This window comes from Cryptomeria japonica, chromosome 3 (assembly GCF_030272615.1).
Source record: "Cryptomeria japonica chromosome 3, Sugi_1.0, whole genome shotgun sequence".
Classification (NCBI taxonomy): domain Eukaryota; kingdom Viridiplantae; phylum Streptophyta; class Pinopsida; order Cupressales; family Cupressaceae; genus Cryptomeria; species Cryptomeria japonica.
Genome location: NC_081407.1, coordinates 351,338,224 through 351,364,913, shown reverse-complemented (window position 1 = coordinate 351,364,913; position 26,690 = coordinate 351,338,224). Strand labels below are relative to the sequence as shown.

Genomic DNA, 26,690 nt, shown 5'->3' with positions numbered 1-26,690 from the left:
TGTCGTCTTTATTTTGGTTCTTGTCCCTCCTACTTACTTTTGGTTTCTCATTAGTGTGTTGATCTATGATGTTCAAGTTCCTCTCTCTGAAAGGAGAAGGGTTGTTGTTATCTTCTTGATTACCTTGGGGGTTTGATTCTTTAAGCTATTCTCACTGTTTGATTCCATATAAGCTTGCACATCTACTTCCGTTTGCTCTAACAAGTTATCTTTTCAGTAGATTCATAGGTTGAATCGTCTAGAATAGACTGTTCTAGGTAATGGTCCTTCATAATCTCTGATATATCTTCTCAAGAGTAGCTAAAGTTTGAATTTCTGGGACAACATTTTTGGGATTAAGATGAGGTTGATTCTTTCAATCAAGACCTAAGTGCCCATTTCTACCACAATTTTGGCAGTGCAAGACGACATTCTCATATTCAATGTTTTGAGTACAGGAGCCATATTTAGATTTGAGGACCACCAAAGTTGGCAGTACCATATTCATTGAGACATTGATATAAAGTCTTGCAAAGACTAGTCTATATTTTTGTAAAGTCACTTTGTCCATTGACACTAGTTGTCCAAAACAACTAGCTATTCCCAATAAAATATTAGTGTTCCAATATTCCAATGGAAGGCCTGGTAACCTTATCCAAGTAGGAATGATAGATCCCAAATCAAAACCCAGTTTCCATTTACAAAGGGAAAGAATATTATTAGCATTAGATCCAAAAGTCCAAGGACCCCTTGTGAGAACTTTTAAAAGATCTTCATTATTGACAAAGCTAAATAGATATAGACCATTTGCCATAGCAATAATCTTAACACTTCCCTTCTATTTCCAAACCACATCCACCCAACGCCTAACTTGATCAACATTAGCGCAAAAGGGTAGAAACTTACCTACAAGCGAGAGCCTTAAGTCTTGAATAGTATCTTGAACTAAATCATCTGTGACATCAATCTCGTATCTCCTTACTGAACATGAGGATTCCGTTTGTTTCATTTCCTGCTCTTTTAGGAGTATCCCCCTCCAATAGGTTGTCAACATAAGATTTTGGATCTTCTTCTTGGAAGGACCCTAGATCTAGAATCGAGGAGCCTGGGGCCCATGTTCACCGTTTGGGGAGGACAACTAGGCCCCCCCATTTGCTGTAATCATAAGAAAACAACAAGAATTAGCCTGAGAAAAAATGGCCTTTCGAGAGGAGGAATCTGATTGACAAACTGCAGGCTAAGACGATGCACAAAAACGCTAGCTCTCGCTCCTTACAATTGTATATTTGTTATCTTACGATTGACTAGTTACTTTATGTAGATCAATACCCTTTTATGAATGTTTGCATATTTACTTTTTATGTTAGCTGATAATATAAATATACTTTGAAATATATGCTCAATTAGATTCCCATGCACATCAAAATGGGGTAATGGTAAACTTATCATACCTTGATAGAAATGACTTAATGCAATAACATATCAAGTGTCAGTCTTGTGCTAAGTTCAATTCGTGCCTTGATCCCTACCCTTTTGTACTTTCTTCTGCATCAGTTTCATACATTCACCATTTGTTCATCATTATTACATCCTCATTCACACTTACATTTGTACATTCAATCTGTTAACTCAAGATCATCAATTTACACACATGATTCATATATGTGTTGTTTAAGATTGACTTGGTTCAATGCCGAGGTACATGATAATAACCCCAAAACTCAAATTCAAATTTTCTTAATATGAGCCAACTTGGCACACATTTGTGTGACATGTTGTTACGTTTTGGTATTTAGAGTCATTCAACATGCAATTAATTCATTATCTAGAAAATAGAAGTTTGAGGAGGATAAAAAGCACAATTAGAATACACTTTGATTTCTAAAAGGATAAAAGAATCACTTTTGCATATAAGGCTACATGTTGGTGAATTATGTCTTCAATATTTCTTGTCATTGTTAGTCTATGTACCAAGTGGATTGACTTAGGAGAATACACTAATCTATTGGGGCAACAATGTCCTTAGAGCCCACCAAATTAAATTCAAATATTAAGAAGACGAAGGTAAGAGAATCTTGAAGTGCATATTCTATCGGGTAGTTCTTGTGCAATATAGATCAACTCTATGTAATTGATAATGTTTGTAGTAGTTGAGGTTGAACTCACACACTCAAAATTGATCTATACATTTTTTTCTACCAATTAAAATTCTATAACAAATAATTTTGTTACAATATAAATAAATTCAAAACATCATCAAAACTATTTTTCCATTATTGATTTTAAAACTAAATGAACCTAACCCTTACATTTAAATTTTATATATTTATTTATCTAACTTAATTTAATACGTAATTGATCTCATTCACTTAATTATCCTAGGCCATCAATATAATATAAATGCTGATCTCCAGTGAGAATGATAATAGTTTTGGCAGGTCTGTGCTTCATAACAGAGCTGATTTCTGTTTATATTAATGAGATGTTTTTAAAGTTTCGTCAACTTATTTGTTACAAACTGCTTTTGACATTGACTTTCATTCTGTGAAATTTCTATCGCGTCTTCTTTGTAAATTCTTGTTTTTGAATAGGAAATCAACCGCATGGTTGCTCACGCCACAAATTCAAACCCACAAGATGGTGAACGCCAAAACCAGATGAATGGATCGAAGGCAAAGGCAACTTCAAATTCATCCTAGCTTATCATGTTGTCCTGCGCCTGGCGGATCATAGATGTTGTGCTTAGCAAGAGGTGGGGCACATCTGGTTTTTTAAAAGATACAACAGCTTGGTGTAGAATTCAATTTGGTAGATCTACGTTTCTGACAGCACTTGAAAATTGATGACAATCTGGGGAGTAATTCGGACATTTGACATCAATGAGCTGAGTTGCAGTTCTATTTTTTAGTAGACGGTCATTAATCAGACACAGCTTCTCATATGAGTTTATTCTCGTGGGTCACGAAAATGAATTATTAAGATTCCAAAATCTTGTGATTCACTTTCACGAAATACAGCTGGAAGCCCTCTGCATTCTGCCAGGGCTGTTCGAGCTCTTGATAAATCATTCTTTATGTTGAAATTTCAGGTCGCGTTGATTTGAATGATAGAAATATTATGGAGCCTCCAGGAATTAGTTTTTTGAAGCATTACAGGTGTTTCAATCCCACAATCAAGGTCTATCAGAGCTCTGTGTTGATAATCACATTCATTGCATACGCTTGTTTCCATGCCTCGAGGAAACCCATCAGCATTGCAAAAGGGGTGTTGAAAAGTGGGTGGAAGCCCTTCGATGGAAGTACTGCAACTGCCAGGTTGGGGGAGATCGATGTGTCATTTCTTTTAGTTTATTCTATAGGGATGTTTTTTGCTGGGCATGTTGGAGACAGGGTCGATCTTCGCATTTTTCTTACTGTGGGTATGATTGGGAGTGGGACTTTTGTGGCCATGTTTGGGATGGGATATTGGTTCAACATCCACAGTTTCTTTTATTATTTGTGTATGCAAGTGGTGCAAGGGCTATTCCAAGCCACAGGTTGGCCCTCTGTTGTTGCCATTGTTGGTAATTGGTTTGGCAAGGGCAAGAGAGGCCTCATCATGGGCATCTGGAATGCTCACACTTCAATTGGAAATATATGTGGCTCCCTTATTGCTGTAGCTGTCTTGCAATATGGATGGGGATGGTCTTTCCTTCTTCCTGGAATTCTAGTGGCAGTGGCAGGCATTATTGTTTATTTGTTTTTGGTTGTGAACCCTGAGGATGTTGTGGATGAGGTTCGTTCTGAAAGGATAAATTTGGAAGATCAGAGTCTACTCAAATGCGGGGAAGCTGGATTGTTAAAGGGAACACTGCCTCCCACAGAATCTCACAGAGGCCCGGTAAAAGTCTTCATTGAATTATCCAAAACAGGAACTTCTTGTGACAGCATGAATGGGGCGATAGATCCATCGAAAGCAGAGATCCATGGTGATAGTGGCGATGGAAAACATGACATAGAAGAATCCACAGTGGAAGGTGAGGAAGAGGGGCTCCTTCGATCTTGCACGACTGCCCAAATTCATTCAACTGCCACTAATGCCGTTGGTTTTGTTGAAGCATGGATGATTCCGGGTGTCGCATCCTATGCATTATGTCTTTTCTTCTCGAAGCTGGTGGCTTATACATTTTTATATTGGCTACCTTTCTACATTAAGCATTCAGGTAGAGCTAACCTCGTTGGACTCTGGTGTCTAATTTAACCATTTTTTACTCGGAAACAGTCTTGTTTAAGTGTTCATTATTTAGGAGCAGTAAGTTATTATTAATCTTGACATATATCTAGAAATAATATTAGATAAAAAAACTATTGTTTGAGTGCACTTTCAGACGAATTTTGGCAGTTTGAATTTGCTTTTCCCACGAGCCCAACCATAATCCTACTGTAACTGTTGTGACTCGTGAGAATAACAGAAACCCGAAACTACTGAAACTTTTGAAATCTCAAACCTCTGGGAAAAATTGAACTTTCAAACTGCCGTAAACCTGGCAAAAACCCTAAATCAGAAAAGTGCGGGCATGAACAGAAACTTGAATCTGAAACTTAAAGTTCTCACAAACAGATACGTATTTATTTTCTTCTGTAAAACTACTTAAAAAAGAAATATCAAAACTGTAGTATGGTTCAATTATGAATTCTAGGAAGTATGCAGAACGCAAGAACATTTTATTATTTATGGATGCCCACTCAGGCCAAAGAAGTCTCAAGGCACAGAATGGTTGATGCCCTTGGTAAAAAAACTCTCTTGTTAGATTTGCACACAAGAACCACTTTCCAAAGCATTAAACACTTGTAATGTTTAAGGGCCTACTCATAGTTGCTTTCCCTAATGGGATTACATAAAACTTAGTTGACAAAGTACAATTTATTGACATGAAACTCTCTTAACTAAGAGAAAAGCACAACTGGTTGACATGACACAGTTGATGAAGAGAAAAGGACAACTAATATTAATTACTGGAAAAGTACAACTAATTGATGTAAAACTACGAAATTACAGTTGACTGCACAAAGTACAACTAGTTGATGTAAAAATACAAAATTACAATTGACCGCATGAAATCCTGTTATATTTATATATATGTATTTAAACAAACTACTATAACCCACACAAATACCCATTTAACTGCAGGGCATTATATTTGATTTTGTAATTGTTCCCTCTCACAAAACCGCTTTCATCCAAAAATGGGGCAGTGCTGGATGCTGCAGTATTTTGGTGCATTTTTACGTAACATCTTCGAAGAGGAAAGCCTTCTATTGGATTTGTGAAATTTACCAGATTGAAATAGAATTTCTATATGAGAAACTGCTAGATTAGTTCTGATATCATTGAAATCAAACAAATCAAAATCTAAAATTATTGGAAACAGAAATTGTTTGAAAAATGTTAATTGCAAATTCCTGGAACCCTTTTGATATTTAAACTATCCACCATAAAAAACAATAAAACTCCGCTCTGATATGACGAAAACTCAGAAGAACCAGAGCTATGAAGTGAGCTACTCCTAATTGTGAATACAAACTAGTATTCAATGTGTTGAGTGCCGGATCAGCTAGATTACACAAATATGAATAAAGAAAACCACCTTATTTTGAGTAGTCTTGCCATACTTATAGACACAAAAGTTCTTTCTATATTTTGGCACACTCTGTATAGCTTCCTTAAAAAATAAATTATCTTTGCTTTATTATTCTAAAAGGGTTTTTTGCCTTTATAAGGATTTATTTGTATATCCTCTTAAGCAACCTTTAGTCTGTATGGTTTATTCTCCTAAAGCAATTGTGGGCATTTGCATGGATTTATTTTTTTGTAGTTTCCTAAAATTGAATTATTCAATCTTTTTCGAATAAACTTGTCTTTTTTCACATCCGACATTCCCGTGTCAGGAGTCCTTCTGTGGTGAAAATCATTGGGCTTATTGCAGTGGGATTCTTAGTCAAACCTTACTCCTTAGTTTCTCTTTTCTAGTACCAAAATAAGTTTTGAACCTGTAATATCCCCAAATAGGGATAAAGGAAAAATAACAATATCTCCAAAAATATGCAACAGAAAATTCTGAAATTTTATTTGCAAATAAAATACTCTTCAACAAACTCAGATCTAGGCTCAGAATATTTATCTGATTTTTCTGCTAATTTCTAGAAATTTCTGAATATGAAAAAGTTGCAGAAAACACACTAAATCTGCCGAGGATTTTCAGAAATATCTTACACTAATTTTTTCTAATTTTTCTAATATGAATATGATCAGCAGTATGCATATTTATGTTCAAATACCTCAGAAATGCCTTCAAAACCCTAGCTGCTCTTGCCAAAACCCTCAGAGAACCAGCACTAGGTCTCTCGATGACGTCTCACTTGTCCTTGCTAATGTTAGCTTCAATGATGCTCCAAAATATGCAAGAAATTTGCTGCTGATTGTCCAAATCTGAGTTTAATGACTCTGAATCACACCTCCAAAATGGCTTCTAAATCTGATAAGAAGATGCTTCTCTGAAAATGATGTGCTAGGGCATCATAGACCAAAGCCCTTCCACCAAAACACACCCTTCTGACTAGGGGGAGCCCGTATGTTTCTCTGAAACCAGGGATACTCAAGGGTTTTTAACCTCAAGGCAAAGATTGCAGCAGCAATAGAGAAAAGTCTGATCACATAATGAGCTCCAAGAGAACCCTATTATGTTATATAATGACTCCCAAAAGAATGACTTAATCTCAGCCATAGATCCATTGCAAGCTCAATTCAATGATCCAAATAAAACTCTCAAAAATGAACCAATAGGCTCCTTAATTTCCTATGCCCCCTTACCCTTTTTCGCATATGTTTAATAGAAATCGCTTAAAGTACATGCCTCTTAACTCATTAAACTCAGAAGGGAGAAATATTAAATCTTTATGCTAAGAGTCACTTAAGTTGCATAAAAAGACATGCCCACAACTTTAGAGTAGAGAAAAAGCCAAAGACTCTTAACACTTACCCAACAATGCTCTAAGTCCTCTTCCTCTCGGGTAATCCAAGGAAAGGACAGCCAATGCATAGTTAAGCCTCATTGCTTGAGTTGGGGACATGCACAATCACATTATGCCTACATGGAAAATCAAAAGTCTAATTGGAATTTAATTACACAGGTTAAAAATGGGAAAAACATGGAAAAAAAGGGCAAATTAAAAGATGTTAAATATTCATAAAACACTGAAAAAATAACTGCAAATGTTACTTAATGCCAAATAGAATGCGTAGAAAGAGAAACAAATGTTGAACACTTCAATTATAATTCTTATTAAGTATCAATATGTCAGAGACTCATCACTCAAGTCACAAGTCCTTAGTCAATTGTCATATCTAATATAGAAAACAAAATTGGAGAATACGAAATTCAAAATTCACAAAATTTCTGCTTTGATGTTTTGCAATCACATGGGAAATTCTGAAAATCTATGTACCTCCTGCTTGAAAGTATAAAAATGTCAAAAAAACAAAAGACAAGTTAGATGGCTTTATAGGCAAAAGCCCATGGGTTGACTGAAAATCAGCAGTTTTTTGAATTTCATGCATATAAATTGCAATTTTTTTCGATTACCTGCATTTTATTCATTGTTTGATACATGTTCTGGTTTTGATTGTTTTTTTTGAATTATTTGGGCACGACAGGTTAGAAACATGCAGATTTGGTGGCAGTTATGTATTAAACATGGTTATATGCTGTTTTTGGACATTCTCTATTAGTATACTTTTAACCATTGTTCCATGGAGTTTTGGGACGGGGGACATGTTTTGGGGATGGGGGACCTAGGTCCTAAGTTTGGGGATGGCGGCCGGGGGGAGTGGTGTATATACATATAGTACTTGAAAAATTAGTTATAAAAATATGTGTAAGGAAATAGTATAAGAACTATAAATGAAACTTTGCCACACTATGTAAAGTTTACTCTAATAAACATTAAAAACATGAGAATGATTGCATTGAAATTTGAACGTTAACAAATGGTGGGCAGAGTTTTGGAACTTTGGGAACTAACCAAGAATAAGTATAAGAATTGCAAATGAAACTTTGGCATACTAAGTGAAGTTTAAACTAATAAACATAAAAAACATAGCAATGATTGCATTAACAATTAGAATGGTGGGTGGAGGTTTGGGGTCAAGGGGCAGTGCCCTTTGTGGAGGTTTGGAGCAGAGCTCCCAAATGGGTCAAGGGGCAGCACCCCTTACGGGTTTCTTGGGACAAAGCCCCTGGTGGGGTCAAGGGACACGCCCCTTGTGAGGGTCTAGGGGTAGAGCCTCCAACAGGGTTGAGGGGCAATGCCAAATAAGGCCTCCAAAACCTCACAAACCTTCATTACAAATGCCATTTTCACAAAATTTTCACCATTTTTTGTTTAGGGTTAGAGTTTTTTATTGGGGGCGACGAGAGACTCCTAGGAGTCCCTGGGACAATTAGGGGACTCCTGGAAGTTCCTGAGAGGTCCTCACATCCCCAACGTCCTTGATGTCTCGACAGAAGTGGTGGTGTGGCGGGGGGACGTTCCCACCAAGTCCCCACATCCTAGAAACATCCTTGTCCCAGAAACATGAGGATTTTGAGGGGAACGTGTCCCCATGATTCAATGGTTTTAAGTTTTTAACTCTTGATAACCATGGCTTACATATAGAACTGAAAAGGCATTTGAAATTTTGATATTTTGTGTGACTACTCTCTTTAAGCTTGAGATGTGAAAAGTATTGTCAACTTGAATTCCTCTAGGTTGCTTAAGAGTGTATGCAACCCTTCTTACTTCTACCAATATCATGTACGGCATGGTATTAGTACCCAAATTTCTCTACTACTTTCCCTTAAAGAGACTTTTGCTTATAGAATTGCAACTTCAAGAGAACCCTATGTTGTTTTTATTCAGATTTCATCCTATATTGGGCCACCCTTTAGCTGTTCAACATTTGGTGGCACTCTTCAAGGAATGATAGACACACTGCATTTAGTGTGTTCAGATTTCACCTCATGGAATCGCAACTTCAACAGAAACCAATCTTTTACATCAAACTCTCTTACTTTAATGCCGTTCTTATTCATATTTCATCCTATATTAAGCCACCCTTAAGCTGTTTCAAGATTTGGCGACTTTCTTCAAGGAATGATAGACATTACAATTTGGTTTCTTCGGAGGCCAAATTGTGTTTTAAGGGGGGGATTGCAATTGTACAATAACTTAAATGGTGACATAGCAATAGTTGTCTGATATGCTTTGTTGAACACTTTCTTTGCAAAATGCAACCATTTTGGCCATGAATTCTGCTTCTCTACAACATAATTCACCAACTTCCTTTGTAGGTATGCATTGACAATTTTTTGTGTGTACCTCTAGTTGGGGCTGATAATGGTACCTGGGGTTAAGATGCTCTCAACATCGTTAAACAATACCTATAAGCTATTCATAAATATTTTATCTTTGTCACTAATAATTTTCTTTAGAAGTCCATGTTGAGAAAAAATGAATGAATAATCTGATTTAGGTGTTAATTTTCTGTTTTATATTAAACTTGTAATCATCATAAATCTGAACAATAAATGTAAATGAGCAAAAATCACACAGAGCTCACATTATACCAAATTTACAATGGGAAAATCCTTTCAGAAAAAAAACCTGGCAGCAAAAGAGTACTACTCACTATATTATCAGTAAAATATGAGTACGATACATTCAGAAAGCTGATTCAGGTGTCTCCTCTCTGTGTGTCAACTCCAACAGAATTCCTTTAGCACCTCCTTACTCCAAAAACATCTCTTTCAAATCACTATTCGAAGCCTCTTATTTATCGAGTGGGTAATACAAAAAACCACAAATGGTATCTGCAAACAAGAATCCAAAACCATGGATTCACACACCTCAAGGGTTCCCCATGTGTGACCTTTCATGTACCTTTGTGATCCTTCACCTACCCCTTGTGACTTTTCAACTACCAAGGTCAAATAGGTGCACTTGGAGAATGGTGCCCAATTTGTGACTCTTCATGTTGTCTTGAAGTGGCCTTAGTTTGCCTTGATTTCTTGTCTTCTTTTTTTCTAATGTTACATACAACAATTGCATGGGAGAAAATTGATATAACCAAGTTTAGCATCCCACACTTAACCACCAACATAAAATGTTTTACGCAAGGTGTACAATACTTAATCCCAACAATCTCCCATTTGTTGTATACATAGCATAAAGGGTTGGAACCATGATCAACTAAAGATTTCCAAAGCCTTCTTACACCAAACAAACTTTTTTGTGCTACCTGATTTGGTAAGAGAATCTACAACATTCTCCAAGGTGTCAACTTTATCCAACAACTTCTTATCCTCCACCATGTCATGAGCAAAATGATACTTAACATAAATGTGCTTGCTCCTAGTATGGAATGTAGGATTCTTGGCTAAACAGACAACACTTGACTATCACAACTAATGCTCACTAATTTCTAAACAAAAGCAATACTTATGCATAATCTCTATAACCAAACTGCTTTCTTGCAAGCATGAGTTGCTGCCATATATTCAGCACCTGATTTCCTTTTACTCATCCAATTGATAGCCCCACCAAACAAGACAAAACATAGCCAATTGTGGACCTGCTGCCATCCACATCGCTTTTCCAATCTGCATTTTCAAAACCCTTGGATATATCGAACACCCCACTCATAGGACTCCCGCAATAGCACATTGAAGAAACTTAAGTACCAAAAAGATGCCTGAAAATCCTTTCTACCACAGTTCAATGTTCTTAACGTGGGTTGGACATGAACATACTTAACATTCCAACTGATTGAGCAATATCAGGTCCTGTGCATACTGTTGTGACGTAATCACACATCGCCCCATTGCAAATGGGGACCCCACTTTTTGCCTTTGGGGTGGCCATTTTGTTGGCTTGGCAATAGTTTCTTGGTTGTTAACCTTTACTTATAAGTGGAGGTTGGTTCTGTCAGTCTAGGATGAGGAGTTGAGGTCAGGTTGCTAGGAGATGTCAAAGTTGCAAAGTTGTCATCGAGCAGGGAATATTGTCAAATGTTGCCGAGTCACCAAGTATTGCTAGGGATGTTAGATGCCTTTGATTAGGGTTTAACAATGTGCAAGCTTGGAGTGGTAAGATTGTTTGTAGTTCTGTCAGGAACTGCAAGCATGTCACTTTGGGGTTGTGAGTGTCAAAATCTATGTTGTGAGCTCAGGCCTAGAGGAGCGATATTGACTAAGTCTAGAGAGAACACTGCCTCAACATCTTGTGCAAATACATCATCATAATGCACCCAACTCTCTCCAACCCTAAACACAATCAAGGAATCTCAAACCTATCAATGAGCAAGCTCAGGATATCTTCACCATGTGAAAAGATCAAGGCACCTTCAAAATTGTGAACAAGGATGAAAATTTTACTAAGTGTGAAGGTGGGCGCATATTGCAAGCTCACCTGCACAATGTGCCCAATGTTGTGCACCCTCACATGTAATGTGCGTCCTAGATGTACACTCGTACACGTACTCCATGCCTAACTTGTACATGACCACATGTATTATGTGCTCTAAGGGAGTATGTGTATGGTCTTAACTCCAAGATGCCTCAACCTCAAAGAAATCTAACGCAAACCTGATCAAAATGGCGACCTAGATAGGAGGGGATGTTGATTTAATGAGGGCATCCAAAATTCAACCAAGTATTGTGTTGGGTGCATAATGCATGTGTGCTCTCCTTGATGATATTGTGCAGCCACCCATGTAGAATGCGCTAAGGGGGGATAAGGCTATTGGATTGATTCAACTTGTAGCAAGTCACCAGGTGCTAGTCTTGAGAGGATCAAACTCAAACTTATGCAAGAAAAACATATACTTGCCCCATGTTTGTGCAAGACACTCAACAATGTATGCTCTAGTTTGAGTGAAGGAGAAAAAGAAAAACAACCAAGTGTCAAACTCCTTAAGCGCATAGTGCAATCCTGTCTGCACAATGCTCTCCACCAACTTTTGTGCATCTATACATGCAGAATGCGTTCAGCATGTTGTGTAACATGAGGTCTCAAACCCACTCAGGTTTATGCATACACAGGCATTAAACCCGCTGTGCAGAGATGTCTTTCACATGCGTTCATCAGTAATCAGATCATATCAGACCTAAAAGGTGGAAGATTTGACCCGCAATCAAAATCAGAAAGTAAAGCATAATAATACAGATCTGAACCCTAAAATCAGACCGTAAAGAGAGTAAGGCAAGGCAAGTTTCTGCAGGACATTCATGAAATCAGGAAAGAAACATGAAAATATGCCAAGTGTTGCATCCAAGGGGTCTCTTCACTTTTGTGCATGCACATATGCACAATGCGTTCAGGGAGAAAGCAATTTTAAATTGATTAAGTGTTGATGTAAGGGAGTGGAATCACTTACAAATAATGGGAATCTAATTGTATTCAAATGAGTAATAGGAGAAAATATCTCCCCCAAATCCTTTCCCTCAATTTGGAAATACCCTTTTGTCACTAACCTTGCTTTATACTTGTCCAATTTTCATTCTAAATTTCCTTTCCTTTTGAAGACCCATTTGCAACCAATGACCTTTCTTTCTAGAGTAATATTACCAAATCCTATTACTAATTTTATCAAGGGAAGCCATCCCATGGTCCTTTTCCAAAACTTGCTCTCCTTTGATAACAAAGGCTTACACACAATTCTAGGATCATCTTTATTACTAAGTAGCATATTAAACAAAATAGGCAATGGAAACAAACAAAGCTATACCTTTCTGTGTTTATTTTTGGTATTATTTGTACCTTCTCAAGGATGGAGTTTGAAATTCTTTATCTTTTTAGTTTCTTGTTTTGCATCAAACTGTATCTCTTTCTTTTAATCACCTTTCTCTTCACTTTCCTTTGGGTTTGACTGTTAGAAGTAGAACTATTAATTTCTCTGAAATAATGAGCCTACTATAAGCTTTTTTCAAAGAAACAAGATTTCAAAGCTTATAACCTTTACATTTTCACTATAACCAATGAATATTCACTTAACAGTTTTTCTATCTAGCTTTTTTCTTTTCTCCTTAGCTATATGCACACATGCATCAAACTAAAGATTCTTAAATAACCAAAAGGAGGTCTTTTACCATTCCAAGCCTCATATTGAGTCTTATCAACAAGTATTAAAGTAGGAGACCTATTGATGATATAACAAGTAGTGCACATTACTTTGGCCAATTTTTTTTCTCTGGACCAGCACTGCTTAGGATACTTCTTGCATTTTCCATCAATGTACTATTCAACCTTTTAACCACTCCATTTTGATCAAATGTGCATGGAGTAGTCTTTTGCCTTGCTATCCCATTATTCCAACAAAAAGTATCAAAATTAAACAAGCAAAATTCTCCTCTATTCTCTTCTCAAATCTTCCTCTTTGTTTGTTTGGTTCTCAACAAGAGCCTTCTACTCCTTATACCTGCTAAAAATTCAGATTTATAATTGAACACCCAAGACATTCTAGAGAGATTATTTGTAAATGAAGCATAATATAAAGATTTTCCATGAGAAGGTACATTTGTTATGCTTTCCATAAGCACAATGTTCACAAAAATTGAAGTCATGAGACAATCTTCAAGGCTTTCTACCATAGCCTTTGATTTCAAATTATTAAGACTTGTCTCACTAATGAAACACATTCTCTCATGCCACAACATGGTTCTGTTTGCAAGTTACTTGTTTGTTCATGGACCATGGAGGAGTTGTTATTGTCCTTCATGGTACTAACCTCTAATACAAAAAGCCTTCTATGCCTAATTCCTTTTGTTGATAGCAAAAATCTGTTTACCATTTTCCAATTCTTCTTGCTGAAAATTACACGAACACTTGCATCATTCATCTTGCTTATTGAAATTAAATTTCTTGCTAATCTTGGAGTATGAAGACACCTAAAAGACTCTCTGTTCTACTAGCTTTCAACAACAAATTCACTTTTTGATGCCCTATTATCTTGTGGTTTGTATTATCACCAATGTACACTTCACCTCCAGTAAATTTTTAATAAACCACTTTATATGAGTCACACCAAGTACTCGTTTAGGTATGGGTCACTGATAATCTGTTTAGCATTTATGTTTATGAATGAGCCTCCAGGGATTAAGAGTAAAGTGTGGAACAAGTTCACTCCTATTTTAGTACAAATAAAGCAACACATTAGAAGTTTTATTAAGGACATAGAGGCATACAACACTGTGTATTCAAGTTGGTTTAAGAATTTTCAGGATAAGATGCAAGAAAGAGAAAGAATCCATGGTGGATTGATCTAGAAATACAAAAATGAAGTCACATTTCTGGTCAGCAAGGACCATTGTTACATTGAAGCTGTTGAGCCAAGGATTGCTTGGTTATTGGAGCTACCATATGAGATATTTGAGGAGTATGTTGAGAAGAACATTGAGACATTGCTGCAATTGCTGGTAGATTCGAATGAAGAAAGGTTTGGGAGAGCTGCTAAGATTCCAAACAAGATGTTCTGAAACAAGTCAGAGCAAGCTCATGCTAAGAGAATGGAGAATTTGTACAAAAAGATTAATCTGCCCACGGTGTTTGAGGTATTTGGTAAGCAAGCTCAAAGGAGAAGTAGGTCTGCATCTGCCTCTCCTTCGGTGAAGATTGGTTCCTCCGGAACCCTTGTGAGAGTAGTGTCAAGTGAGAAGAAGGGCCAAAGACCCAACCAGAAGGCCACAAGAGAAAAATTTGGTCCAGAGACTATTGCTGAGGAGTTGGACAATAGTAGTAGCGCAAATGAAGAAGAGCAAAAAGAAAAGTTTGTGATAAGGGAAAGTTCCAAAAAGACTGGACATGAAAAGAAGGATCATGTGGATGTAGAGGATGATGTCCCTCTCAGTCAGAGAAAGAGAGCATTGGTCTCCCTAGTTGAGACCCCTACTAAGAAGAAGGAGATGGTAGTTGAAAAGAAGAAAGAAAACAAAACAAAAAAGGGAAAGAAGAAGTCTAATATCCCTCCAGTTGACATTGATTAACAACTTCTTGATCTTAACAATTTGGTGAGTGCTATCTGTCAGCATGATTCCTTGGAGGTGTTTGTAGGATTGTTTAAGGATGCCCCTTCGACAGACAAGATAACAATAGAGAAGGCCATTGTCTAGTACTTGATCACTTTCAACAAGAATGTTACTGATATTGTTGACAAACTACTAGTGGAGTTGTTGGAGGCCTTGACAGAAAGAAGAAAGGATGTTGTAAGGAAGAAATCCAACATATGGACTTGTGCATTAGATATAGTATGCAGGCCCTTATCTTAGGACGACAGGGCGAAGATCGTCCAAACTCTTAACACAAGGTTCAAAATGAAAGAGAGAGTCAGCCTCCTCATGGGTGAGGATCCAGATGACTATTAGAGGTTAGTCAGACACATAGAAGAGATAGCAGAAGATGTGGCAGAAGAATTGAAGAAGAATGTGTTTGATACTAGTCCGGTGGTAACTGAAGTCAATGGTCCCAGTGATAGTAATATTGGAGATGATTCAAAGAAAAAGATTGATGAGTAGAAAGATGATGATGCAGGTCCGAAAATTGGTTTAGACAATCTAATGGAGATAGACAAGGGTGTAGAAACAATTGGTGAGAAGATTTTAGAGAAGGAGAAGAGTTCGGAGAAGGAACCAGCAAAGGAGAAGATGACAGAGGAAGAGAAGAATGTGGAGCATGGTCGAGAATCTTTTGGACCTTTCGAAGATTCTGTATCAGATTTGTTAAGTCTATAGTTGCACTTTGAAACGATGAGTACTTCTAAGGTACTTTAGGTACCTATGTCTCAAGGTAAGATGGATCTTAACCAGTTGTCTCCCTTGCATATACTTCATTTGGGTGATATACTTGACCATTCTGCTCGCAAGAAGTTCATTAGGTCACAGATTTCATTGATGATGCGGTGAAAGTCCTTCATGAAGAACTTCCAGAAGTAGTTTTGGATGAGAGCTTTTTCAAGTGAGGAGCAACTATAGGTGCTGCTTAATGGTTTTAAGGAATATGCTTCAAATTGGAAGCTAAAGTTTTGAAGGATGTACAAAAGAATGCGGAAGAGAAGAGATTAGAAGGGTTAGTAGATATGTGCAACAACATATATTAGCCTACAAGATAGCATAAAAGTTTTTGAGAAGAGTGTAAATAATGTTGTGGAGGCATATAGGTCTTGTCACCAGTGGCCTGAATCTACTAAGGATATTAAGGGATAGATAGATATTATCGAATCACAAATTGTACAGTTATCCAGTACTATAGACTTGAAGAAGGATGTGGATGGTAATGGAAGGCTTCAAATTGAAAACTTATACATGCAGCTAAATCTGTTGACTAATTAGAAAGATAAGATTAAGTAGTTCGGTCATCAGAGAGATATTGTAGACTTGCAACTCACCGGCATGGCGAGACTTCTTGAAGACTCTCAGAAATTGGATTAGGTAGTTAAAGTTCTGGAGAGTTGTAGTGAGGCAGAGGATTTTCTTTTTAATATTGAAAGTTAGTACAATATCTTGGCCTGTGGAAGAAGATTGGAAGACCACTAGGGTCTAAACTCAAGTTCGTTCACAAGGGAATCATGCCCCTAGCTATGCAAGTTCCCTAGTTGTTGCTAGTAAGACAATTTTTGTTCCTATATAGTTATATGAGGGTGATTAGAAGAATGCTGGAGTACAATTTTGTTTTCAATTTTGTTCATACCCTAAGAGGGAGTTGTTATAGATAGGGGAATAAATTTTGCAGAGATAAAATGAGTTTGTATAGTGGGGCAAAGTCGCCCTTTGTCCTTGATGTCAAAGGGGGAGAGATATACTAGTGTTCGGGAGAGATATGCTCGTGATTGCACAAGTGTTGCCATCAATGACAAAGGCGGAGATTGTTGCAAATATGATTGTGTTGTCATTGATGTCAACCAAGGTTCGGAAGTTGGTTCGGAAGTATGTGATCGGTGGTGTTGTATCAGGTGTCTGCTCATGTGTTCATATTGATGTATGAATCAGTGGTGCTGTATCACGTGTCTGCTCATGTGTTCATATTGATGTATGATGGTTGATGGCAATTATAGTAGATGATATGTCTAGTTGTCATATGGCTATTCTAGAGCATTGAAGATGTATTCAAATGTCTGCTACAGATTTTGATTGTGACTGTTCTGGTGAATAGTTTGTCAAACTGGGTTTAGTTTTTTGGTTCGCATTGTGCCACATTGATTCATCTTTGCTTGCGGTTGTAGTATGATGTTGGTGGATGCAAAAGGATGTTATATCCAAGGTTTCATGCTCTCATTTGATTTGTAGTTGATTCGGTGTCAGTTTTGCAGTTATAGTGTATCTGCTTGCAGGAATGCTTTGCATTTGTTACTCCCTATTTTTGGCATTCATTGGTTTATATTGTATTGGAATATTCATGCCCTGATAATGTGTGTGTCAATTTTAGCATAGTCGGTTCGTCTCAACCAATGCATCTTTATGTTTAAATATTTGTGTCTTTGAACCTTTTTGTTTGAACCCAGAATTTAGTTCATTGGTTCATTGGTAAATGGTTCATTGAGTCTTTATATCTATCCTATGTCTTGGAAAATTTTGTCAAGTTTAACTTGTGCAGAAAGCTCGCGTGGGAAATGATCTTGAACCGCTGAACCTTTCTTGGTTTGTGAGTTCACTTGTTCAGCCTTTCTACATTTAAAATGGGTGCTTTGCAAAAGCAAAGGCCAAGAAAGGGAAAAGACCGATGTCATACAAGGAATATTCCAGGAATCTCGTTGATTTATTTGAAAAGATTTTTCACAAGGTCGTAATCATCTTTCTGATAGGATATCACGCGAAGTGTTATGTAATAAAAGTGAGTGTCAGAAGTGTCATCTCCGCCGTTACTCACACGAGTGAATGAGTTGTGGTAATCATGAAACCGGATTTTTAGCCATTTATATCGTTTTCTTTTGTACAAAATGATTTGTATCTTCATGAAAAAGCTTAATTAAGAAAGGTGGAGGTTCAGCGCTGGAGGTAATTTTCTCAGAATTAGTAGACACAGTTGTATGAAAGGGCCAGAATTTGGTCTAGGTTGTTCTCTTCCAGAATTTGGGGATACGTCCCTAGCTCACGCAAATTTAGATGAATTTTTGGAGAGAGCCAGAAATCCCTCTAGTTCACCCATGATGGGAAGAATTGTTGACAGTGGGTTAATAGAAGCTTCAGTTTTCCCTTCTGCCATACAATACCCTGAGTTAGTACTTGAGTGCATGAACAAATATGATCCCGAACATAGATGCATCAGAAATGCAAATGGGGGCGTCTTGTTGAATGTGAATAGGGAAACCATTATGGCGGTCTTTAAAATTCCTGCTAAAGAACCATATGAAGATTGGACAATAACCACCTCGTATGGGTTTTTCTCATAAAAGAAAACCCAGTACAGAAGTGTTATAGCCAAAAATTGGCTCTTGAAATTCCAAAAGGGTGGTTCCAAATTGCCTGAGCCTTTGACTAGAGAGCATTTGATTAAAGAAGCGAGGGATATTGTAATCTTGTTGCATAAAGTAAAAGGAAGTCAGCAGGCATTTTATTGGGAAGATTGGATGTATTTTTACATCCAAGTCATATTGGATGAAAAGAGATATATAGATTGGGCGGAATTAATTGCTGAGAGATTGCATGAGGGACTAAGTAATTGTCTCGGAAACAAGAATTTCTACATGTCCTCATACTTGTTTTACTGTTTGGCATGTGTTAGACTTGGGCCAGGACTACATCATGCAGAATGGTTTGATGGGATGAAAATTTATGATTACCACTCACACCTCTTGCTACAAAAATGTCATGGGGATTTCTGAAGAGTTCATGATGTATTTGCAGGGAGGCTAGTTTATGAACTGCGAGGAAATGTGAACAAGTGGTTATCTGATGAGGCAATGCAGCTAGTGAGTACATATGGAAGCTATTTCATTCAGTATCCTCGGTTCACCTATATCAAGGTTGGAAGGTTCGAAGGAGAACCATTTAAATTGCCAAGGTTTGCCCTTGATCGCTTTGTGCTAATTGAATTGTGTAGGCAGCTTGCTCATATTGACAAGAAAACTCCGGCTAGACAAGATTCGGGCATATCTTTCCTAGTTGGGTTGGGTTATTATATTTGTCTCTCTGTTTCTGATGCCTTGAACCTGGAGGTTGATTTCAAGAAGCTTAACCTTCAACCCTATGCTGCTCGACCAAATTTCAACAACAAAGGTTATGCTCAGGCACATTTAGCTCTTAAAGAGAGTTTCTCTCATGTTTCACAGCTCGAAGATTTTTGGGAAGATTGCAGGGATGAGTTTGAAGTGAGACGGAGAACATTTTCTAGGTTCACAGTAGACCAAATTATTTCTTTTCAACTCAAAATGAGTATAACGGGAATTGAGGATAATGGAGAAGATTTAATTGACCCACAACATGCAGAAAAAGTTCATGGCTCCCCAATCCTTGAGATAGAGTGGGATAAGAAGGAAGATCGGTTTCAGATGAGGACTTTCCCTGTTATCCGTAGAACTGAGCAGTGGCTGCGAAAACAGAGACTGGGAAAACTTGTTATCAAAGATTCTCCCTTTCAAAAAGTTTCATTTAATAAGTTTGTTAAAACTTGTGATGTAGGTGGTGCCAAGGTTAAGCTTGAGGCAAATACTGTCAAAGGTTCAAAGAAGTCCCTTGTTAGCCAACTTCCAGCTCGTGTTACCAGGTCAAGAACCAAGAATTAGGACAAAAAGTTGCCAGAAGGTTCAGTGGTGGTTGATTTGGAAGGGTCTCCAGAAGCTGAGGATAGAATGGCAGAACTAAATATTGAGATACCCACCTTGGAAGTTGGAGATGTTGAAGAACCTAAAAAAGAAGGAGAGGGCACTGAAGGTGCATTGATCTTATCTAATGTAAGTATTGAGCAACCCCAAGCAAAGAAAGATGTAGGTCCTAGTACTCCCCATTGGTTGGACACCGCTCTTAGTAGCAAGAAAAGGAATGTGGTTCCTGTCTCGGTTCCTATTGAAGACATGGTTAGCAAGTGCTTGGGTAAAACTTCGAAATCTAAAAGGTTGAAGACGGTTTCCAAGATTGATTTTGATCAGGATGCAGGTAGTTGGACTGCTTAGATAACACGTTCTGTTTCGGATAAGGAAGTAGAGAATCTGTCAGCAAAAGATTTCAATGTTGAAAAGGTTAATTTTGGTGCTGGGTTGAGTGTGGCATATGTATACCGTTTGGAGGCCTCCACTAAAAGAATAATTAACAAGACATGGAAAGATGAGAAGGATAAGAAGAATCTCAAAGAAATGCTGAGGCATATGGCAGGAGATATAGACGCCATTCATAATCCTAATGCTCAGCCGATTTCACAGTTGCCTATGTTATTCAATACTAAGTCATCTGTTAATCAAAAGCTTCTGGGACAAATTCACAAGAGTAAAATGGTGACTGAAATTTTCCTAGAATGGTTGGATGGGATTGCACAATCCGGCACAGATTATTTCAAAAATTTGAGCAAGGTGTATGAGAATGCCATAGCTGTAATGAAAGAACTTGAAACAAAAATTGCCAATTGGAAGAAAGAGGGAACCAAATGGAGAGTTGTGGTAGCTCAAATGGCTGATGTACAGAAATATGGTATCATGAAATTTCTGTCGGAAAAATCAGTACAGGGTCCGGATGATAACATTCTCTACGTGAGCAAGAGAAACATTGAGTGGCGAAATTGTGTAGTAGAACAGGGATGCGGTGAATCTGCTAAACTGCAAGACAAGTTATCTTAACTCGTTCTATCTATGCAAAAAGATTTGAAGTGTATAGGGATTAAATGCCTGAAAGAGGATGGAAAAACCATAGAAAGTTTAGAAGTCATTACTCAATCGTTTGAAGGGAAATTAACTATGTTAGGGAAACAAAGGTTCTAACAACTAACAACTCCTCAACGGTGGTGAAGATTGAATCCCTTCTTTTCCTATGCATAGGACACTTGGGAAATCATGCAAATATCGTGGCCCAGGTTCGGCGAGATAAAGAGATGTGGCGCCAGAGGATTGCACATATCGGAATCCTGAACTTTGCCATTATACAAAACTTCTTAGCTGCTCACTTGGAGTGGAAACATGTCTCCAGCACAACACAAAACCAGCACGAAGATCCTGCCTCGTAGCTGCAATCTCGGTCGTGCTGACGTTTGAAAGTGTTTTGTGATGAATTATAGGATTGTTTTAAAAAGTTAGTTTTTTGGTTATATCTTTAGAACTGAATCTTGACTCAGGGGCAGAGTTATGCAACTTTGTGTTTCCCGAAACTTCAGTTAGCCGATGTGTGGCTATTTATACGTTTTTAAAAGATTGTGAATGCCCGAGTTTTTGTTAGTTTTCAGGCTTGATATATTTTGTCCTGCATTATCTAATGTTTCAAACATAAATACTCATTTAACTGTGAATGAATGGAAATGGTTATTTTGGAAGATTCAAATCTGTGTGTTTGATAAAGGAATTGGATTTCTGTTAGAGTTCATTTCTGCCGAAATAGTCTTTTATTTCTGATGGAATATTATGTGCTTGCGAAAAAATTAAGTCTGAAAGTTTCGTTGAATGAAAAGTGCGAAATGCAACGAAGTCTGTGAACTTTGTCATTTTAGAAATTGATTTTAAACACATTTGCATTTACAGCATAGTGATGTGTAGATGTGAAAATGCCTTCCGTACTTTCTAGTTAAAAGTATATGCATATTGAATCAAGCAAGAAATCATAGTTGAATTGAATATCACAACAAACTGGAGTCTAGAAGATATATCAGATCCTTAAGAAGAGAAGGAGTTGTTGATCCAATTTTTCAAGAGTTACAAAATCTGAGTTTTTCAGCTACTCCCCCTCGTGTAAGATGAGCCAGAAGTAGACCATCTTCTCCCTCTCCAAGGTCTTTCACATCCCCTACTTGTCAAGCCCTAATCTTGCTCGGAACTACCTTGCCTATTGTCATTAATCTTGTACCTTTCACTTTTCCAATGGCTCAGCCATGGGGAGCTGCCATAGGGTCCGTGAACCTGGGAGCTAATTTAAATGCCCTTCCCAAAGGAGCGAAATATAATCTGCCTAAGTTCAATGGAGATGGAAAGACAACAATTGATGAGCATTTGAATGCCTTTAATGTAGCATGTGGTGTATTGGGGCTTCAACTTGAAGATGTGGCTGTAAGATTTTGTGAGAAAAATGGATGGATGAAATGATTTAGAAGTTAATTTGTTGTTGTATAACAAACTTGTAATCACCACAAATCTGAATTATGTGTGTCCCAATAACAATGAAAATAGAAACAATCATAAATATAGTTTATATAACATCAAATTTACCCTAGGTGAGTCCTTTTGATGGATAAAATAAAATTGATATCAAATCAGTAACGTTCACCATATTATTTGTAAAATATAATTACGATACAATGAGAAAGCTAATTTAGCTGCTTCCATGCAATGCTCCAACTATGGCAAAATTCCAACAGCATTTCAATAGCACCTCTTTACCCCAAGAGCAACTATCTCATATGATGTGGTGGTGGAACACTATAAACACCCTACTTCATGTGATAACCTATGCTTTAAATCTCAAATGGATTGTAGCTAGACACAAGTACTTCCATTTCATGACAAAGATGTGAAAGAAGGGCTCACGAAAGTGCTTAAAAAATGTATATTAATGAAGACTCTTCTACACTTCATACAAAATCTTTGTCAATCTTTGTGTTCTAGCTTTCAACAAACTAGAGGTGATGATGGATAAAGATACAATAGCTCAAACCACTCTAATTGGATGCTGAATGTGACATGGCAGGGATGCTTCAAAGAGAAATTGGTTCACATATAGCTTCATCTAGTCAGTCAAGAGGAATAACCTTTAGACAATTAGAGAAGTTGATGGCCATACAGAGTGACTTGTGACTATAGGATCGATAAACCCCTAACCATCACCAAACTCCACCTTCATGTTGGGATGTTGTTCTTGAAGATGTTATATGGGTTGATGAGGAGGAGGCACATGAAGGATTGGTTGAGGTTATGTTGGATGAGGGAGCCCCTTATAGTGACCATGACTTGGACTCAAACTTCGATTTTGATGCAAGCCTACTACAAATATGTTGTGATGTTTTCACACATTGCCCCATTGCAAATGGGGACCCCTCTTTTGCTGGCTAGGTTAGGTGTTTCGGCTTAGTTTAGTATTAGTCAATTTTGTCAAAGCCTAAAGGTGAGTTGGGGAGTGGATATTGATAGTAAAGTCTAGGATTGCTTGCAATTCTGTAGGATGTAATGTCCCCAATTTGAAATATAATTTAATAATAAATAATAATCATAAAATTGAAATACAAAAGTATAAAAAAATAAATAAAATAAAAATATTAAAGAATATAATTAAAAATTGATTAAAGTTAATGAATGGTCAAAAGGCATGAAACGATTAGTTGTGACTCCCCCAAATATGAGGTATAAAAGGGAGAAGAGAACTCATTTGAAGGGGGGATAATTTGGGAATCAGAAGTGCAGATTTGATTGTGAAAGGTTGTGTACCTTTCAAAGGACAGAAATAATGAAGAGTTGCACTCTTTTAAAGGGTGTTAATGGTGAAAGGATTTGTCTCTTGCCAAAGGGCATACATGATGAAGAGGTGTGACCTCTCCCACACATTGCATGATATAAGGGAAAGGAATCAAAAACATCCAGGGACATCATCATCGATCAGATCAGAACTTTTATTAAGTTACAGGCAGTAATATCCCTGTTCTTGGTGTTATGCATGGGGATGTGCTTAATATGCATGCTTAATATATGAAGCCCGATAAGGTTCTTATGCAGAATTTAATATTAATATTATTATAGACTGCAATATGTATGACAATCATACTTAATTTCATATATATTCGTAGTACATGAAAGACTATTATATTAATAGCCCAATTACTTAATCATTTCTATTGCTCCCCCCATAAGGAGAGGCATGGTGTTGTTAGTGAGAGGCGGGGTAAATCCATCCCAAATTAGGTGAGCCCCAAGGGTGGTCTGGACGGATGTTTGTGAAACCTGGGCCCACTTATGGAGGTGCTGTCATTGTGCCCTAGACAAGTAAATCCCCATCCAGGGTTGATGATTAGAAAGGAAGTAAGAATTGGGGCTTGAATATAGCCACTATCAATTGTACTATGAATAAATATGGTTATCTAGTTTAATAAATTAATTTAAGGCATGATAATATTAAGTAATGGTTGTTGATTATTGGAAAATTGGCAACCTCCTAGTAGGGGACATTACATAGGATTTGCAAGCATCAGATCAAGTTGGAGCCCACCCTAAGTGTTGAGCTGCTTGCAAAACCTCGCCTCACAATGCATGAGTGTTGCAAATCCTAGATTTTGATAAGGGTTAGGTTTGAGTTGGACATGTTCATGATCAAGTCGTTAAGGTGAGCGAGTTGAATGACATTTGAACATTTGTTGAGAGTGAAGAGGGTAAGAAGGGACGGGGGGACGGGGATGCGACGTCCCTCGCTACCACCACCCAAACGCCGTCGGAGATGGGGAGATGTCTCCATGTCTCCTTGGGAGACGTTTGGGCGTCTCCCCATCCGTCGAGAGACGTCTCTCGAGGGACGGGGAGATGCCCAAACGTCTCCCGTCGCCCCACGTGTTTTCCTTGGCTTAAAATGAAAATATAAAAACAAATTGACTTTTTGGGGGTTAAGGGGTAACCCTAATTGGACGTGGGCCCCACCCTTTCCCCCAAAACAACACAAAACCATGTTTTTTGTTCATTCCACTCTCATTTTGGAAGACTGATTTTTTTTCCAGCAAGCTGAAGAGGAGGAAAAACTTGTAGAAGTCTGATTGAAGGGGTGAGAAAAGTGATTGCAAGTGTGATAGGAGTGAGAAGAAGCAAGAAGAAGAGGAGGACGAAGATTCTACTGCATTTTGGAGAGATTTTTCAAGCACATGGTAGGGTTTTTCTTCTTTTTTTGGTTTTATTTTCTGATTTTCAATATCATTTTTTGTTCTTTGTTTGTTTAGCAAAAAATATTTAATTTTCCTTTTCATCTCAAAATGAGATTTGATGTTGAATCTCGAGGGCAAAATGATGAATGATTCATCATTTTGCCCTCAAGATTCAACATCAAATTTTATAGAGTTAAATTTGATGTTGAACTTAACTCTATACAAGTGGGAGGGAGAGAGAGGGAGAGATTTTTCAAGCACAAGGTAGGGTTTTTCTTGTTTTTTTGGTTTTATTTTCTGATTCTCAATGTTCTTTGTTTGTTTAGCTTTAAATTTTTATTTTTTTTCCTATTCATCTCAAAATGAGATTTGATGTTGAATCTTGAGGGCAAAATGATGAATGAATATCTTGAGGGCAAAATGATGAATGAATCATTTTGTCCTCAAGATTCAACATCAAATTTTATTATTTTTATTTTTTTTAAAAAAAATCATAAATCGTAAACTTTATTTTTGAAATTTCAATTTTGAAAATAAAATTTACAATTTATGATTTTTTTAATTTAAAAATAAAAATAAAAATGATAAAATTTGATGTTGAATCAAATTTTTTATTTTTGCCCTCAAGATTCAACATCAAATCTCATTTTAAGATGAATAGGAAAATAAATTTATTTGTTAAACTAGGCTGATTTTATTTTTTATTTTTATTTTGTGAAATGTAGTGTCAATTTCACAATGAGCTCCCAAGGCATGAGTGAGGATGAGATGGAAATCTATTCTCATAGTGAGAATGATTCAAAATTTGAATCTAAAAATGAGGGGGGTGACCATGGGGTTGATTTTGGAGACCAATCTAGTTCTATGGTGAGTGCACCAGCTAGTACAGGTTGCCCTTTAGAGTTGTTGGCATCGTATGCTAGGGGTGATTTGATCCTAAGTCTCCTCTCAAACAGTTTGCTTCAAGTATATCAGTACAAGGCACATCACATTCAAGTGGGGGAACAAAGAAGTGGAAGTGCAACATTTGTGACACTGAATGGTCTGGTAGCATTAGTAGGGTGAATGCACACTTTCTTTTTTGGAGAGAAAAAGGTGTGAGACATTGTAAGCTTTTGGAGGAAGCTAAAAATATAAAGTACAAAATTGAGTTTAACAGGCTTGGGGGGGTTCCAGATGACACAAATATTTCAATGCATACTACTTTGTCTGCTAGATGACACAAAATGTGGTCCAAGTAGTGACAGATGCAGCCCATGTGTGTAGAGCAGCAGGGAGACTCATTGAGGCAGCCTATAGACACATTTGGTGGACCCCATGTTGTGTGCATGCCATGAACAATGCACTCAAGGACATGGGGAAGATTGACTGGATTAGAGGAGTGGTCACCGATGTGAGAGATGTGCAGATGTTTATTTGCAACCACCACACTTCACATGCACTCTTCAGGACCTTCGCGAATGAGTTCTTGAAACCAGTTGAGACCAGATATGCATCCTATTTCATTCTCTTGGAGAGAATGATTGAGTTGCAAGAGGCATTGCAGCTCATGGTTATGACTAATGAGTGGAATAGGTGGGTTGAGGCCAAGACAGAGCAGGGGAGAAGGGTGAAGGAGATAGTGAAGAGTGATGTGTTTTGGACTGATGCGAAATACATTGGCTCCATCATTTCTCCAGTATT

The 26,690-nt window shown here is 37.4% G+C and overlaps 1 protein-coding gene across 1 annotated transcript in view; it reads left to right on the top strand.

Annotated features, from left to right (window-relative positions):
• Window positions 1-2,406: 2,406 nt before the first annotated feature.
• The window catches only part of LOC131076525 (putative glycerol-3-phosphate transporter 1), a 45,370-nt gene continuing 21,086 nt past the window's right edge, over window positions 2,407-26,690 (top strand). Inside the window, exon 1 of the mRNA XM_058013764.2 lies at window positions 2,407-4,180. Coding sequence (XP_057869747.2) covers window positions 3,097-4,180 — 1,084 coding nt within the window. The 5' untranslated portion in view covers window positions 2,407-3,096. The remainder of the gene's footprint in view (window positions 4,181-26,690) is intronic.